The following is a 20003-nucleotide window of genomic DNA, read 5'->3' on the forward strand; positions in this document are numbered from 1 at the left end:
GAGTGAAGGGCAGAGAAAGGATGGTGGCCCAGGCGCTCTGAAGCTGGCCAAGCCATGGGTCCTCCCACTGGATGTCCCTGAAGGGCCTTAATAAACCAAGCCACTGACCTCCACATCCCCGTGAAACTGAACATGGTGCTCACACAGCGAGGGAGAGGCGGTGGCGTGAGTCCATCCAGGCGCATGAGCAGAGCTGGGACACCAAAGAGCACCAAGTACTTCACATAGAAGAAGAGCACTTGGGCCAACGCCAGTCCTCCTGAAAGACAGAGGGGCCTGTGAGACACAGCGACAAGAAGTGGAGCAATCTCCTGGGAAAGATGCAAGGCTCCAGAAACACACTACCTGCTCCCGCTTCTCCGACCACTCCCCTCCCCTCCCCGCAACTCACACATTTAACAAGTCTCCCATGTCGGTTCTGGGCAATGATATTTTGGCATTAACAAATACTGAAATCTCCTTTATTATTGTGACAGGCAACAGGACCTCTTAACCGTCATGCTTTTACAAATGCTAGAAAAGGGCACACTTTAAAAATACACAGATATGTAAATAAATAAATAAATAAATATATATATATATATATATATATATATATATATGGCATTAAAAACTATTAGAAAGGAAAAATCCTTCCCAAATCCTTTCAAAACCTCACGTGAGTTCACACCCACTAGGATGGTTAGAAGCATAAAGTCAGATCAACAAGGGGGCAAAGATGCAGAGAAACTAGAACCATCATACACTGTTGGTAGGAATGTAAAATGATGTGGCCACTTTTCTTTTTGGCCACGCCACACAGCATGGGGGATCTTAGTTCCCTGACCAGGGATCAAACCCATGCACACTGCAGTGGAAGTGCAGAGTCTTAACCACTGGACCACCAGGGAAGTCCTGATGCGGCCACTTTAGAAAACATTTGTCAGTTCTTAAATGATTAAACATACAGTTACCATATGACCCAGCAATTCCACTCTTGGGTATATACCCAAGAGAAATGAAAACAGGGGTCCACATAGAAACTTGTACCTGAATGTTCATAGCAGCATTATTCACCCAATAATGTGGTTAATAATCCGCCTCCCAATGCAGAGGACACGGGTTCGAGCCCTAGTCCAGGAAGATCCCACATGCCCTGGAGCAACTAAGCCCATGCACCACAACAACTGAGCCTGAGCTCTAGAGCCCGTGAGCCATACCTACTGAGCCCGCATGCTGCAACTACCGAAGCCCATGCACCTAGAGCCCGTGCTCCACGACAAGAGAAGCCACTGCAATGAGAAGCCCGCACACCGCAACAAAGAGTAGCCCCCGCTCGCTACAAATAGAGAAAGGCCGTGCGCAACAATGAAGACCGAATGCAGCCCAAAATTAATAAATTTTAAAAAAGAAAGAAAGAAATGAAGTACTGATACATGCTGCAACATGAATCTTGAAAACAACATGCTAAGTGAAGTGAGCCACGAAAGGCCACATATTACATGATTCCATTCATATGCAAGTCCAGAAGAGGGAAACAAAAACAGAAATAGAGACAGAAAGTTGATTACTAGTTCCTTAGCACTGAGGGGCTGGAGAGCAAGATTATGGGGGGTGGTGGCTAAATGGTAGGGGCTTTTTCTGAGGTAATGAAAATGTTCTAAAATTGGTGGTGGTGATATTTGCACATATCTGTGATATACTAAAAGGCATTGAGTTGTACACTTTAAATGGATGGATTGTATGATATGTGAACTCTATCACAATAAAGCTATTAAAAAAAAAACATAAGGGCCCCAAGCTATAAGAACCAGCAGCTTCTTGGCCAGAACTGTGTCCTTCTGGAGCAAAAGGAATGCAGGGTGTGGGCGCAGGGTGAGATCTGAGGCCGAGACACATACTCTGGCGCCACAGGCCTCCGCCTGCGCCCTCTGAGGGCGACCCACGTCTCCAGCTGGAGCTCAGGATGCTCTACTGATTGGCACATCCCTGTGGGCTTCTGGGCCAGTTGCTTCCAACCTCTTCACCCTGAGAGGAGGATGGGGCATCTGGGCTATAGGTCTACGGGGCACCACAAACCTGGGCAAACTGCTGGCCTCAGCAGCAGCGTGAGGAGGTGAAGCGAGTCTGCCAGAGCAGTGCCCATAAGGAGAAGGCCAAGGGCAAAGTGCACGAGGAAACCCTGGAGTAGATGACCAGTGGCCACGTGCTGTCCAACCTCCAAACTCACCTTCCCCAGCGTGCAGGGAAATAATGCAGGGCAGGCTGATGCCACTGACCAGCTTATCTATGGGATAGTCTGAAGGAAAGAGCTAAGCCTTAAAGAAGTACTAGCAGAAGATATTACTATCTGGTCCTCTTGATGTTACACGAGGATCTTTGAAAGGATATCACTACCATGGAATGTGTGTCTATAAATAGTAACTCTGTGCCAGCAGAAACACAGAAGCCCTTTTCTGAATATACAATTTGGGCAAAGGCAAACAGTGGTTCAAATTCAGCAGCCATATGTCTTATAAGGAGAAAACCCCAGGAATCACCACGTCTCAGTCCCACTCGGGAGTGGTCAAACAGGTTCTTTTTGGAAGCCAGACTACAGTCATATCTGTTGGAAGGGCTGGTATATAATGGTAGCCTTCTTGGATGTATCTGATAAGAGACAAGAAAAAAGTTGATGTGTGTGCATGTGTGTGTGTGAATACATATATATGTGTGTGTGGGTGTGTAGATACAAATTCAACAAGAAGAGGGATATATATGCTAACAATACCATCCTAAAAGCATTTGCTGGGGGGCACAGGACTACCCTGAATGGTGGAGAAATCAGTTCCATTGGCTGAGATGGCAGTGAGGGAACCTATAACGTATTTCAAAATGAACCACCAGGCTCTAGCCAGAAAAGTCTCAGAGCTACCAAAAGGCAGGACAGAAGTAAGAATGACTAATTAAAAGGCACAAAGCTTCCAGATCTGACAATGATCAGCCTGAAGAACTGAAGGTATCAAAGGACCTATGGAAGACTGAACATGGATGGTCAAGGCCACCCAGAGCTCTTTTATAGACGAAGCATCAGAGATTTCTTTTCCTTGTTAACGGATACCAGATCAGGAAGAACAGGCTGCTCCTCGTCTCAAATGCTGCCTTTAATTTGACATTTTTTTCGTACAGCTGTTATATATGAGGCATATGAATTAAAATCCATAACTGAATCTACATTTTTGTGAATCACCATTTGCATACAATCGTCACCATTCGTTAGTACTTTCATATGGAACTAGGCTAAGGAAAGGGTTGCTTTTGTACAGGTATCTAATAGAACTCTGTGGCTAGATCTAATTGAAGATAACACAATTGGGGACTTTTTCCCCCAATATGGGTGGAAAGCACAAGAAGCCACATATGTATCAATATGTAACAAGTGCCCCATTTACCTGATATTGAGTATTTTTTTATGGATTAAGATACAAAAGGCTTAACTTTCTCCTTGACATTTTAGTAACTGGTTCATAAGCTTATAGAAAAAGAAATGATGCATAGTGGTTGTTAAAACATTATAATTGTGATTTCTGTATTTAGTCTTTCTGAAAAAAAAATGTGTTAAACCCATGTGTTAAACCCATGAGTTGAACAATTCTGCTCTCTTGCTGTTGATTTCTATCATCCCTATGAAAGACGCATGGCTCATTCTTCTTTCCCCTTGACCTGAAGATTAGTCTTTCCCTTTTAAGATTTGGCCCAAGGTTTCAGGGCTAACCCTAGGGATTAACAATCTCCCACTAGGAATATGATATGCTGGAAGGCAACATAAGAAAGAAAAATATCATATGATATCACTGATATGTGGAATCTAAAAAATGGTACAAATGTACTTATGTACAAAACAGAAATAGAGTCACAGATGTAAAAAAAAACAAACTTATGGTTACCAGGGGGGAAAGGGGGGAGGAGGAATAAACTGGGAGATTGGGATTGACATATCTAAAATAGATAACTAAGAAGGACCTACTGTATAGCACAGGGAACTCTACTCAATACTCTGTAATGACCCATATGGGAAAAGAATCTAAAAAAGAGTGGATGTATGTATATGTACAACTGATTCACTTTGCTGTACAGCAGAAACTAACACAACACTGTAAATCAACTAAATTCCAATAAAAATTCAAAAAAAAGAATACAAGTGACTCTACTCTGATTGAAAGTTATTTGACATACATAAATTGAACTCACTTTCAGTATATTTAAAAATACAAAATTTAGCTATTTTTTTAAATATTTTAAAACATTTTTGCCAGGATTGTATTTAAAAGATCTTCTTACTCGCAGGAGTTATGATTGGTTTTAACCTAACCCAACACCTTCCTCCCAAAAAAGTCATAGATGAGTTCATACGTTACACTCATTCGTTCAACAAGCGTGTTCCGAGCACCTGACCACTGAATCACTAGTTAGTTGCTATGGGAAGTAGACTAGCGGTCAGACCAGGTGGGGACCCAGGCTTCAGGGAGCTCACAGGTCAGTTTCATTACAGTGCCATTTATCTCTCCCCTTGGCACTTGGTGTTTTCTTCTGCCTTTATGCCCTATCCCACCGTTCCCTGGCAAAATCCCATTTATCCTTCAGGCCCCAATTCCAATACGGCCTCTTCTTAACTTCCCTATGCTTCAAGTGGAATCAATAACTTATTTTGCATTAATTCAATATATAATTATTGAGCACCAACTGCTTACCACATACTGAGCCATACAGTGTTGAATAAAGACATGAGATCCCTGCTTTATAGAGTATACAGTGTGTTAAAAGTGACAGAAAATAATGTAAATCAGGAGTGGGATTAAAATCCTCACGTCTAGAACAATCTGAACACAGTGACTTAGACAAATTTGTTAGAACACTTAAAACTATTCGTTGTAATTATTACATGCCTAGTATGGTGTAGATGCTTGGTATACATCAGTGGACATTCCTGCCTTCATGGGGCTTACATCTTAACAGGACTCAACAAAAAACAGACATAAAAATAAATGAATTCTATATGGATACTAAGGAAGTATGGCAGAACATATTCCCCAACAGTGGCTGCAATGATATCTTCCATCTCACATGCCCTTCTGTAATGTAATCTTGCCACTCCCCCCGGCAAAAGTAAATCTGGGCAGGTCCTAGGACCAGGAGATTCAGAAAAAGTGATGCTGTTCCAATTCCAAGTGTAGCCTGTCATCGGCCTGGCATCTTCTGCTTCCTGCCCTTTGGAACGCTCACTCCTGGATCCAGCTGCCAGGCTGCGAGATGCCTGAGCCACGGAGAGAGGCCACATGAAGATGCTCGAGACGACAGCACCCGCTGAGCTCCCAGCCAAGTCAGCCTCAATTGCCAACCGTGTGAGGAGCCACCTTCGATGTCCTGCCCAGTAGAACCTTCAGATGCCTGCAGCACGAGCTGATATCTGGCAGCAACCACAGGAGAGACCCCAAGCAAGAACTACCCAACCGGGCTTCCCTGGTGGCACAGTGGTTGAGAGTCTGCCTGCCGATGCAGGGGACACGGGTTCGTGCCCCGGTCCGGGAGGATCCCACATGCCGCGGAGCGGCTGGGCCCGTGAGCCGTGGCCACTGAGCCTGCGCGTCCGGAGCCTGTGCTCCGCAACGGGAGAGGCCACAGCAGTGAGAGGCCCGTGTAACACTAAATAAATAAATAAATAAATAAAAGAACTACCCAACCAAGTCCTGTCAACCAACGAAAGAGTGAGAGAGAGGAAATCACTGTTTTCAACTAAGTTTGGGGATGGTTTGTTATTCAGCAACAGCCCACTGGGACAGAGGGTGATAAATGCAATGGAAAAAGAAATAAAAATTGTTGAGCAGGGTAAGGGAACTCAGAATGCAGAGATGGCAGGTGCTGCTATGTTTTAAAAGGGGAGTCAGGGTGGTCCTCATTGAAAAGAGGATATTTGAGCAAAACCTTGAAGGTAAGGGGGTGAGCTATGCAGCCCCCCGGCTCTCTCCAGGCTGTCATCATCCTTTGTTCTATGGTTTGTGCTGTGATTATCACACCAGACCACAGTTGTACCCATTCTGCGAGACCACAAGCTTTTCAAGATCAGGAATTATATCATATGCCTCTTGCATTCCCAGCACCTAATATCTGACCTATAATTAAAGCTTAATAAATGTTTCCTTGAAAAGTAACTAAATTGATCATTCACCCCGTAGTATGAAAACTCTTTGTATCAGGGTTTTTCTGGGAAGTATACTGATATTCTAAGATCTTAATCCTCTATTCTGAGGACTAAGCCACTACTGAAGTTCAGACCTGCCACCAAATAAAAGAATCCTCTGTGGGTCTGGGACTTCCCAGCATCAAGAACAAAGCCGGGGAAGGGAGACAGAACCAGAAGTCCTAGGTCTATGCTTGCTGTTGCCTCCAAGTGACTGAATGTGTAGTGAATTCTACCACCTGTGGGCCACCTCCAACTGGAAGGGCCTCAAACTCAACTTGTCCAAAGAGAAGGAGGCTTTCTCTCCCTCAAAACCAGAAACAGAGTAGACTTTCGAGACAGGAGGAGATTAATTCTACAAAGAGTTCTAAGAGAATGGGAACTGAGAAAAAGTCCCAAATGTTGGGGTTCCCTTGAGTTCAGCCCTTCCTCCATTGACACCCCTACCTATCCAGCCCTCCATACTCTCTGCATTTGACATGACCTCACCGTAATTTGAACTGATCTAAAGCAGCTGGTGATGGGCTCCCATTTGGATCTCCCCCTCCTCTCAGCTCTGGTCCTCAAACAAGTAGATGAAGAATTTCATATTGGGGGGGGGGGGTAGGTGTGAAGGGGAAAGTGAGTCAGGCCCAGCTCACTTCTCCTCCCTGGAACTACTCATTTTACCCAATTGCACCCTTCACTCTCTCTTTGCTCACTCATTCCTCTGCCTAAAGGTCCTCCCCTCTCCATTTTGTCTGCTGAAACTGTATCCTTCTTTAAGGCCCCACCTAAGGCCATTATTTCACAAAGTCTTCCCTAAAGCTCCAGCCAAAACAGTCACATGCTTCCTTGCAAGTACATAACGTGGGACAGCTTTCTGCGAAGTCCGGTCACCGTAAGCTCTATGGGGCAGGGGCCACAGCTGTCCTCTCCACCTCCGTCCCCTTAGCCCCAAGCAGTGTCTGACACAGCATGGATATGACCAATGGGTATTTGCTGAATGAAGAAATGCACTGAAAAAAATAAATGTACTTTCATGTATATTAACCCACTGCTATTTTTTATTCAACCCTGGGTCATAAGTATTACTCCCATTGTCAGATTTAAAAAAACAAACATTTGTAAGGATTATGACCTCCTCAAGTCTCAGGAGTCATCAACACTGGATCTTAAAACCCAGGTCTCTTGTTTCCAAAATCAATGACCTCTCCCTCTAGTGAAAAGCCTTCACTAACCAGAGAATGGGTCAAGTCATGTCTTATGCCACAGTTTGCCGAGGATTGGAGAGAGACGTCCCTCGGCTCTGCTGGCCTGCTGCAGAGCTGCCATCTTTGCATGCCTGAGCCCTGTCCTTGGGATGCCAACAGTCAGTGAAAGGCACTGGCTCCAGCTTCACTCCGCTTCAGGAGGCATGTTGTCTCTGCACTATCATACTGTCGTATCTGTCCCCACCAGCTTGTGCCACCCTGACCCACCACTACACTCCCATCTCCAGCCTGTCCTAGGCTCCTGCCTCAGTCCATACCCTGACCTCAACCCTGGACCTTTTCTGCTCCAAGGCAAATGACTCCAGTCACTTTCATCTTGCCTACATCTAACCTATTCTAGATTTTGTGAACCATTCTGTGATTGTCTGTTCGGATTAGGAAGCCTAGATATTTTATAAAAGTTTCCTCACACATAAAGTTCTTTATAAGAATTTTCATGCCTACAGTGAACAGTACCGTATTTTACACCTAAAAATGTGGTAAGAGCATAGATCTCATGTTAAGTATTCTTACCACAATAATTAAAAAAAAGAACCTTTCCTATATAAGATCAGGGTGAGTACTAGAAGTATGAAGATCAGTCAGTAAGAATACAGATCAGGAACCACAACCTAAAGAGAAGTAGTGCCATGATAGAATTGGCAATTCTTCCCTTCCCGCTGGGGTTATCAGGAGGAAGGGGAGCTCACGTCTTGGGAAGGTCAACACCCGTGGTCAGAGTTACCATGATTTCACAGGTTCCCATAGAGACACTAAAGCAGAGATAGCTATTGCCTTGCAGTGGTTACATAACACTCTTTGTCAGGAGGAGAAGATGGACTGGTGCCAAGAAAACCAAGTCAGTAAACGTGATTGACAGGGGAAGGGCATGAGATAACAAAACTGAGGAATTGCTACCACGAGCTACAGAAGAGCAAGCATTGAAGTCAGGAAGGAAAGAACAGCGTGCTGGTGAGAGATGTCGCCGACGGAGCTCATGAACCTTGCCCAGCCTGCGGAGGCCAAGGAGATAAAAGGAATTCAATAAGTAACTACAGCAAATTCTGTAGTTTCAACCTAAACCTAAGGATTTAGAAGTTGAACCTGCAGCCCCACCAGGTAGGAGTCAGTGTCTCACCTTCTGGGCTCCACAGGATAACTGACCTACTGAAGGAGAAACCAGCTGGAGCCAGTAATGAGTTCAGACTCATCCACTACATCATCCTGAGCTGAATCTCTAACTAACGTGAATACCTGTCATTTATCTACCGGGGCATGGTTTGCATCACGAGATTCCCTGCTCATACTATAGTAATAATATGCTCTAAACAACTGGCTGTACATGTAGATGACAAGGTCACCCACGCCCAGCAGGTGACCCTCCAGGGCTCAAAAAGAAGGGACGGTGGTCCCAGCACCCAGGCTGCATCTCCCCCATAAGCAGTTCAGAGAAGGCTGCTTCTTAGAAATGCAAATACTGAGTATTCAGTGCAAGTAATGCCAAACCAAGGAGCTGGGAGGAGTCAAAAAAAAAAGGCAATGAGTTGGAGAGGCTAGAGGAATGGTAATCAAAGCGCCCAAACCCCCAAACTGGAGGCGAGCCAAGAGGGTGGATGCCAAATGGAACAAGAACACACTCAAGTTGTTCAAGAGTGATCCTGGAGATGTAACTTTCTGGCCACGCAATTTCTTTCTAAGTGATGTACAGCAGAGGACACAGAGGCCAGGCTGTAGTCCTCAGGTGGGTCCCCATGCCGGTGGGGGGCGGAGCAGCAGCCAAGCAAGGGAACCAAGGCCTGGGCTCTCCTGACAGGGTGTAAGTCAGAGCTCTGCCCTTTCTTCTCTCCCTACGACTGTGAGGATGGGACCCACAACATCCTTTACATGAGGCTCCTCAAACAACTCTAGTTCATTTTCCACATGCCCTATTCGTTACCAACAGCCATTTAAAACAATAGTCACATATGTAGTGAAAGCGTAAAGAAACACATGAGAGCAAAAATCACCAAACTCAGGATAGTGGTTACCGTTTAGAAGGAGGAAGGGAAAGGCAATCAGGAGGCGTCTCCACGGGGCTTCAACTGTGTTGGTAATACTTTACTTTTTAAACTAAGTGATGGATAAACACATATTCACTATATTTTTAATGACTTTTGAAATATCTCAAGTGTGTGTGTGTGTGTTTGTGTGTGTGTATAAAATATAGTCTCACTGCCAGGACAAGTTTACCAACAAACTAGTTTCTGAGATACATTCTGGGATACTAGCAGCAGCTACTGATTATTAAGCACTTGCTCTCTCTATATACCGAGCGGTATGCATCATCATTTTTAATTCTCACAACATACCCCTCTGTGGGCATGGGTATTATAACGACCCACATTTTATAGACAGGAACCTGGGCACAAAAAAGGGTTACAAAGCTTGCTTAAGATCACACACTAAAGTAGCAGAGTCAGGACTTGAATCTGGATCTGCTGCTTCCAAGTCACCACATTTACTAGATTCACATACAACTCTGAGACCAGACTCGGAACAGAGTCTGTGTGAGGTAGACCAGATGACAGGACAACAAGCGAGTTGCTAAAGGGAGTTGAAGGAGGTATTCCAAGCAGAAAATAAACAGGCAGGGACCGAGCTCTAAAGATCCTCTGGAAGCCAGCCTCAAGGAGCACACAGTAAGCAAAGATATGCAAAAAACAAATGTGCTGTGGTGAGCAGCTCTGGATTCACAGATGGGAGAATTCTGATCCTCATAGCATCAAAATAAGTAGTTATTAACTGAGAAACTCAGAAAGTTTACCTTCCAAAATGCTTAATCTTTGGGCATACTAGTTAATGCAAAATCTAGTTTTCAAAACTTTCTTCTTGTTAGAGTTTAAAGCACCAAAATGCCTCTCTTCAAAGAAAAGGTATATTGCTAGGGGGAAAAGAATTATCCGGATAGAATATTAAATCCTATTTTCCCATCCTCTTTAATTATAAATTGTTAACATCTTTAGGGAAAAGGCTATAAGCCACAATAAATCACACTTAATATCAAATTATAATTGTCCAATAAAAATATTAAATACATCACAAAATAGATCTTAAAGTAAAATCAAAGTGTTCCAGAAGCATTTTTAAATGGTAAAATATATTTAAAATCTTTTTTAAAAATGACTATTGTCATGTAACAGAACAGACATGCTGAATTAAGAGTTTATATAAGTCTGCAAAGGCCCCTCCCCATCCAAAAACTGTGAGGGAAGAAGAACCCACGCAGCAGAAACAGAGTAATACTACACACACAGCTAAGTAAGACTTAATGAAGTTATGTGGGAAAGGAGGGAGATTTACACAGGGCTGAGTGACCTGAAAACTCTAAAAAGCAAATCTGCAGGTAGAGATCAGGTGTAGATTATTGTTTGGATTTTGATGCTTCAGTGTAACTCATTTTGCCCAGAAGAAGTGGTCTGTAAAATCTATGTGCAAAAAGAATTGGAAATTAACTACTAATTAAAGTATTCTATTGCAAATCCTCAAGAAACCACAAAATCCCTTTAGGAAGCAAATAACTGCCTCCCCAAAGTATCCAACAAATTTAGACTTCCATATATCAACTTTGCTTAAAAGAAAAATACGCCTGTTTTATGGTATCTAAGAAGTTAGCTGTACACTAAGCTACCTGAGCACAATAATGGGTTAGGTAGGGATCAACAAAGATCACAGTATTCTGAGGGATACTGGGGAGGGCAAGGGATAGTGTTTTAATGTTTTAAATAACTGTGGTGCAACTTGCTACCCTTTATGACCCCACATGGAGCAGGCATCTCTCCCATTCTGCAAGCAGGCACCATGAAATTATCCTCCCACCACACGGAGCACCTGTAATTGAACAGTCAAGTCCCACAGCAGTAAATCCCAGTGTAGCTATGGGTTCACACTATATTAATTTTAAATAACCTCAGGATTCTAATCCAAGGAGAGAATTTATAAAAATTTTCTGTTGTATCTTAACAAACCTCGGCATATTTAATGCCTCCAAAGGGTGAAAAAGCGAAGAGACTCTTAACGCTATCTGACATATGTTTGTGTCCCTAGTTTTCAAGACAGACATCAGATGTCAAACGTCTGATCCCTCTTCCTTCATTGTGATGTTATAGAAGGAGAAAAAGCCAATGGATGGCTTTGTTAGCATTTCATTAGCATTTAGGTAGGTGCGCAGACATTATTTCAACAACAGCTAGTGCTTAAACAATGAGTTACAAAACTACATGTACTTAGGAGATGGGGCTCTAAAGTCCAACCAGTGAACAGTTAAGATTTCAGAAGACTCTAATGTACATTCCGCAGAGCTTCATTATATCTTTACCTATGAGGTAAGAACAACTCACCCGCAATTATTTTCACCACCCCACCCCTTCAATCACTCTCAAATCCCTTGCCAAAGCTCTCTTTTATCCCCATAACCTCTTATACCTGGATTTACCATAGATTTACCATGGTGAAACACTATTCAATAATGAACTCAAGAAATGTGATCTTTTTGGGGTCTTTTAAAGAAAAGCCATAAGTTATTGCCTTTGCCCTCCTTAATCCTAAACTCCTAAACTCAAATTCAGGTATAGTTTCAGGTTGCCATATTTTGTCTTCTTATAAGATTCTGATGTTCAAAAGAAAATGAGGATACATGTCATCGTACATTTGTCCAAAGCCCTAGGACGTACAACACCAAAAGTGAACCCCTATTGTAAACTATGGACTTTGGGTGATAATGATGTATCAATGTAGGTTCATCAATTTTAGCTGATGTACCTTCTCTGATAGGGGATGTTTACAGTGGGCAGCCAGGGGGAACAGGAGGTATATAGGAAATCTCTGTACCTTCCTCTCAATTTTGCTGTGAACCTGAAAGTGCTATAAAAAAATAATAAAGTCTTTTTAAAAAAGAATGAAAGAAAAGAAAATGAGAGTTATTATCTTCTAGAGATACTACTGAAATGTTTATGTATAGTGATAAGACATCTGGGATTTGCTTCCAAACAGTAGTATCAGAGAGAGTACAGACGAAAGAAAACATGGCCATGAGTTGATAATTGTTGAACCTGGGTGATGAATATTTGGGGGTTAATTATATGCTTATGCTTTTATTTTTCCAAAGTATGAACTTTTAAAATGGGAGGCATTAAGAGCCCCCACCAGAACGCTGAATTTTAGCCAGAAATATTTAACTTCCTGTTTATCCACCAACCAAACCCATCTGCAGGGGATAGTGAGCAAGATGTACTAATACCAGCACAATTCCACCTCCTTCTCACATTGTGAGCACAGAAAGTCTGAAAAGGGTAAAATGGAGAGGCCAGTGACAGGAAGGAGAAGGGAGAGAATGCCATGAGGTGGAATAATGAAACTGCTAATCAGTCCCTGAATCACTGAGAACTGGCAGCCCATGAAGAAGCATGTCTCCATATAGGAAGATGCCCCACGGCGATCTTCATCAATAACAACGTTTCTCAAGTTGATTTGGTCCTAAGAATCACCGAGGATAACAGGTAATCACAGAGATTCCCAGGCCCCTCCCTGACACATTCTGGTTCAGTAGGTTTGGGTCCGAGCCCTGAAATCTGAATGCAGAACAAGTTCTGGGAAGTTATGTTCAGTCAAGTTTGAGAAATTCTGAGTTAAAAAATCCACACCCTATTCCCTTTCCCCATGTTTAAAAACATACATCAAAGTGTAAACAGCAATTTTCCTGGGGAAAGTAAGGTTACCTTTCTGCTGCTGTTCATTCACATTTTCTGATTTTCATGTATAGAAAAGAGACCCCTCTCTTGCTCACTCTGTTGGTTCTATGACAGAACTTCAAAGGTAATGTTTCAGACTCATTCTGACACTCATGGCCGAGTTACCAAAAAGGGAACATGCAGGGAATTTCAAAGGAAAATCTGAGCCACAGGACTGACCTTCAATCTTCTTAGCTAAAGACTGCTATAATTTTGATAACAGCAACATAATTGTGAAGAAATAATATTCTTCTAGCTTGAGAGGGAAGACCGGTGGTCTCCTGGGCCCAATCTGATACCCTCCATTAGAGAAAGGAAGCCCCACATTTCTCTGCAATGAGTTCTGCTAAAATAAATACGTCCTCAAAAAGTTGTGCTACTCTATTTACAACAGCCAAGCAACCTAAGCATCCATCAACAGACGAACAGATAAAGAGGATGTGGTACATATATACAGTGGAATATTACTCAGCCATAAAAAAGAATGAAATAATGCCATTGGCAGCAACATGGATGGACCTAGAGATTATCATATTAGGTGAAGTAAGTCAGACAGAGGAAGACAAATATCATACAATATCACTTATATGTGGAATCTTAAAAAATGATACAAAATGGGCTTCCCTGGTGGTGCAGTGTTTGCAAGTCCACCTGCCGATGCAGGGGACGCGGGTTCGTGCCCCGGTCCAGGAGGATCCCACGTGCTGCGGAGCGGCTGGGCTTGTGAGCCATGGCCGCTGAGCCTGCGCGTCCGGAGCCTGTGCTCCGCAACAGGAGAGGCCACAGCAGTGAGAAGCCCACGTACCAGAAAAAAAAAAAAAATGATACAAATGAATCTATATAAAAAACAGAAATAGAGGACTTGGTTCAAGGTAGCAGAGTAGAAGGACGTGCTCTTACTCACTCTTGGGAGAGCACCGGAATCACAACTAACTGCGGAACAATCATCAACAATAAGACACTGGAACTCACCAAAACAGATACCCCACATCCAAGGACAAAGGAGAAGCCACAATGAGACAGTAGGAAGGGCACAATCACAATAAAATCAATTCCCATAACTGGTAGGTGGGTGACTCACAAACTTGAGAATACTTATACCACAGAAGTCCACCCACTGGAGTGAAGGTTCTGAGCACCACGTCAGCCTTCCCAAACTGGGGGTCTGGCAACGGGAGGAGAAATACCTAGAAAATCAGACTTTGAAGGCTACTGGGATTTGACTGCAGGACTTCGACAGGACTAGGGAAACACTGACTCCACACTTGGAGGGCACACACAAACTAGTGTGCTCATTGGGACCCAGGGGAAGGAACAGTGACCCCATACGAGACTGAACAAGACCTACCTGCTAGTGCTGGAGGGTCTGAAGCAGAGGCAGGGGGTGGCTGTGTCTCACCATGACGACAAGGACACTGACGGCAGAAGTTCTGGGAAGTACTCCTTCGCGTGAGTCCTCCCAGAGTCCGCCATCAAACCCACCGAAGAGCTGGGTAGGCTCCAGGGTTGGGTCGCCTCAGGCCAAACAACCAACAGGGAGGGAACCCAGCCCTACCCAGCAGCAGACAAGCAGATTAAAGTTTTACTGAGCTCTGCCCACCAGAGCAACAACAACCAGCTCTACCCATCACCAGTCCCTCCCGTCAGGAAACTTGCACAAGCCTCTTAGATAGCCTCATCCACCAGAGGGAAGACAGGAGAAGCAAGAAGAACTACAATCCTGCAGCCTGCAGAACAAAAACCACATCCACAGAAAGACAGACAAGATGAAAAGGCAGCGGGCTATGTACCAGAGGAAGGAACAAGATAAAACCCAAGAAAAACAACTAAATGAAGTGGAGATAGGCAACCTTCCAGAAAAGGAACTCAGAATAATGATAGTGAAGATGATCCAGGACCTTGGAAAAAGAATGGAGGCAAAGATCGAGAAGATATAAGAAATGTTTAACATAGACCTAGAAGAATTAAAGAAAAAACAAACAGAGATGAACAATACAATAACTGAAATGACAAATACACTAGAAGGAATCAATAACAGAATAACTGAGGCAGAAGAACAGATAAGTGACCTGACAGAACAGTGGAATTCACTGCTGTGGAACAGAATAAAGAAAAAAGAATGAAAAGAAATGAAGACAGCCTAAGAGACCTCTGGGACAACATTAAACGCAACAACATTTACATCATAGGGGTCCCAGATGGAGAAGAGAGAGAGAAAGGACCCGAGAAAATATCTGAAGAGATTATAGTCGACAACTTCCTAACATGGGAAAGGAAGTAGCCACCCAAGTCCAGGAAGCGCAGAGAGTCCCATACAGGATAAACCCAAGGAGAAACACGCCAAGACACATAGTAAGCAAACTGGCAAAAATTAATGACAAAGAAAAAGTATTGAAAGCAGCAAGGGAAAACAACAAATAATATACAAGGGAACTCTGATAAGGTTAACAGCTGATTTCTCAGCAGAAACTCTACAGGCCAGAAGGGAGTGGCATGACATATTTAAAGTGATGAAAGGGAAGAACCTACAACCAAGATTACTCTATCGGCACGGATCTCATTCAGATTTGATGGAGAAATCAAAAACTTTACAGAGAAGCAGAAGCTAAGAGAATTCAGCACCACCAAACCAGCTCTACAACAAATGCTAAAGAAACTTCTCTAAGTGCGAAACGCAACAGAAGAAAAGGACCTACAAAAGCAAACCCAAAACAATTAAGAAAATGGTCATAGGAACATACATATCGATAATTACCTTAAACGTGAATGGATTAAATGCTCCAACCAAAAGACAGGCTTGCTGAATGGATACAAAAACAAGACCCATATATACGCTGTGTACAAGAGACCCACTTCAGACCTAGGGACAGATACATGCTGAGAGTGAGGGGATGGAACAAGATATTCCATGCAAATGGAAATCAAAAGAAAGCTGGAGTAGCAATACTCATATCAGATAAAATAGACTTTAAAATAAAGAATGTTACAACAGACAAGGAAAGACACTACATAATGATCAAGGGATGAATCCAAGAAGAAGATATAACAATTATAAATATATATGCACTCAACATAGGAGCACCTCAATACATAAGGCAACTGCCATAGCTATAAGAGAGGAAATCGACAGTAACACAATAGTAGTGGGGGACTTAAATTTCTCACTTAAACCAATGGACAGATCATCCAAACAGAAAATTAATAAGGAAATAGAAGCTTTAAATAACACAATAGACCAGACAGATTTAATTGATATTTATAGGACATTCCAACCAAAACCAGATTACACTATCTTCTCAAGTGCGCATGGAACATTCTCCAGGATAGATCACATCTTGGGTCACAAATCAAACCTCAGTAAATTTAAGAAAACTGAAATCATATCAAGCATCTTTTCTGACCACAATGCTATGAGATCAGAAGTCAGTTACAGGGAAAAAAACGTAAAAAACACAAACACATGGAGGCTAAACAATATGTTACTAAATAACAAAGAGATCACTGAAGAAATCAAAGAGGAAATCAAAAAATACCTAGAGACAAATGACAATGAAAACATGACGATCCAAAACCTATGGGATGCAGCAAAAGCAGTTCTAAGAGGGAAGTTTATAGCTATACAATCGTACCTCAAGAAACAACAAACATCTCAAATAAACAATCTAACCTTATATCTAAAGAACCTAGAGAAAGAAGAACAAACAAAGCCCATACTTAGTAGAAGGAAAGAAATCATAAAGATCCGAGCAGAAATAAATGAAATAGAAACAAAGAAAACAAGAGCAAAGATCAATAAAACTAAAAGCTGGTTCTTTGAGAAGATAAACAAAATTGATAAACCATTAGCCAGACTCATCAAGAAAAAGAGGGAGTGGACTCAAATCAATAAAATTAGAAATGAAAAAGCAGAAGTTACAACAGACACCACAGAAATACAAAGCATCCTAAGAGACTACTACAAGCAACTAACTCCATGCAAATAAAATGGACCTCCTGGAAGAAATGGACAAATTCTTAGAAAGGTACAACCTTCCAAGACTGAGCCAGGAAGAAACAGAAAATATGAACGGACCAATCACAAGAAATGAAATTGAAACTGTGATCAAAAATTTTCCAATAAACAAAAGTCCAGGACCAGACAGCTTCACAAGGGAATTCTATCAAAGATTTAGAGAAGAGTTCACACTCATCCTTCTCAAACTCTTCCAAAAACTTGCAGAGGAAGGAACACTCCCAAACTCATTCTATGAGGCCACCATCACCCTGATACCAAAACCAGACAAAGATACTACAAAAAAAGAAAATTACACACCAATATCACTCATGAATATAGATGCAAAATTTCTCAACAAAATACTAGCAAACAGAATCCAGCAACACATTAAAAGGATCATACACCATGATCAAGTGGGATTTAACCCAGGGATGCAAGGATTCTTCAATATATGCAAATCAATCAATGTGATACACCATATTAACAAACTGGAGAATAAAAACCGTATGATCATCTCAGTAGATGCAGAAAAAGCTTTTGACAAAATTCAATACCCATTTACGATAAAAACTGTCCAGAAAGTTGGCATAGAGGGAACTTACCTCAACATAATAAAGGCCATATACGACAAACCCGCAGCAAACATCATTCTCAATGGTGAAAAACTGAAAGCATTTCCTCTAAGATAAGGAACAAGACAAGGATGTCCACTCTTACCACTATCATTCAACAGAGTTTTGGAAGTCCTAGCCATGGCAATCAGAGAAGAAAAAGAAATAAAAGGAATACAAATTGGAAAAGAAGAAGTAAAACGGTCACTGTTTGCAGATGACATGATACTATACATAGAGAATCCTAAAGATGCCACCAGAAAACTACTAGAGCTAATGAATGAATTTGGTAAAGTAGCAGGACACAAAATTAATGCACAGAAATCTCTTGCATTCCTATACACTAATGATGAAAAATCTGAATGAGAAATTAAGGAAACACTCCCACTTACCATTGCAACAAAAAGAATAAAATGCCTAGGAATAAACCTACCTAGGGAGACAAAACACCTGTATGCAGAAAACTATAAGACACTGATGAAAGAAATTAAAGATGAAACAAACAGATGGAGAGATATACCATGTTCTTGGATTGGAAGAATCAATATTGTGAAAATGACTATACAACCCAAAGCAATCTACAGATTCTATGCAATCCCTATCAAATTACCAATGGCATTTTTTACAGAACTAGAACAAAAAATCTTAAAATCTGTATGGAGACACAAGACCCCGAATAGCCAAAGCAGTCTTGAGAGAAAAAAACCGAGCTGGAGGAATCAGACTCCCTGACTTCAGACTATACTATAAAGCTACAGTAATCAAGACAATATGGTACTGGCACAAAAACAGAAACATAGCTCAATGGAACAGGATAGAAAGCCCAGAGATAAACCCACACACCTATGGTCAACTAATCTACGACAAAGGAGGCAAGGATATACAATGGAGAAAAGACAGTCTCTTCAATAAATGGTGCTGGGAAAACTGGACAGCTACATGTAAAAGAATGAAATTAGAACACTCCCTAACACCATACACAAAAATAAACTCAAGATGGATTAGAGACCTAAATGTAAGACCGGACACTATAAAACTCTTAGAGGAAAACATAGGAAGAACACTCTTTGACATAAATCACAGCAAGATCTTTTTTGATCCACCTCCTAGAGTAATGGAAATAAAAACAAAAATAAACAAATGGGACCTAATGAAACTTAAGAGCTTTTGCACAGCAAAGGAAACCATAAACAAGATGAAAAGACAGCCCTCAGAATGGGAGAAAATATTTGCAAACGAATCAACGGACAAAGGATTAATCTCCAAAATATAGAAACAGCTCATGCAGCTCAATATTAAAAAAACAAACAAGCCAATCCAAAACTGGGCAGAAGACCTAAATAGACATTTCTCCAAAGAAGACATACAGATGGCCAAGAAGCATATGAAAAGGTGCTCAACATCACTAATTATTAGAGAAATGCAAATCAAAACTACAATGAGGTATCACCTCACACCAGTTAGAATGGGCATCATCAGAAACTCTACAAACAACAAATGCTGGAGAGAGTGTGGAGAAAAGGGAACCCTCTTGCACTGTTGGTGGGAATGTAAATTGATACAGCCACTATGGAGAATAGTATGGAGGTTCCTTAAAAAACTAAAAATAGAATTACCATATCCCCAGCAATCCCATTACTGGGCATATACCCAGAGAGAACCATAATTCAAAAAGACCCATGCACCCCAATGTTCATTGCAGCACTATTTACAATAGCCAGGTCATGGAAGCAACCTAAATGCCCATCAACAGACGAATGGATAAAGAAGATGTGGTACATATATACAATGGAATATTACTCAGCCATAAAAAGGAACGAAATTGGGTCATTTGTTGAGATGTGGATGGATCTAGAGACTGTCATACAGAGTGAAATAAGTCAGAAAGAGAAAAACAAATATCGTATATTAACGCATATATGTGGAACCTAGAAAAATGGTACAGATGAACTGGTTTGCAGGGCAGAAATTGAAACACAGGTGTAGAGAACAAACGTATGGACACCAAGGCGGGAAAGTGGTGGGGGGGTAGGGGTGGTGGTGTGCTGAATTGGGTGATTGGGATTGACATGTATACACTGATATGTATAAAATGGATGACTAATAAGAACCCGCTGTATAAAAAAATAAAAATAAATAAAAACAACACCATTCTATTCCATAGTGTAAGGAGTCACTGCAGGTATCAAAGCTCCCCTCAATGGG

At 41.9% G+C, this 20003-nt stretch overlaps 1 protein-coding gene across 1 annotated transcript in view; it reads right to left on the minus strand.

Moving 5' to 3' along the window:
- Positions 1–20003, minus strand: part of HHAT (hedgehog acyltransferase) — a 363481-nt gene that overhangs the window by 216773 nt on the left and 126705 nt on the right. Inside the window, exon 8 of the mRNA XM_060010033.1 lies at positions 109–259. Within this exon, the coding sequence (XP_059866016.1) occupies positions 109–259 (151 nt within the window). The remainder of the gene's footprint in view (positions 1–108; positions 260–20003) is intronic.

The sequence above is a fragment of the Delphinus delphis genome, chromosome 1 (assembly GCF_949987515.2).
Source record: "Delphinus delphis chromosome 1, mDelDel1.2, whole genome shotgun sequence".
Lineage (NCBI taxonomy): Eukaryota > Metazoa > Chordata > Mammalia > Artiodactyla > Delphinidae > Delphinus > Delphinus delphis.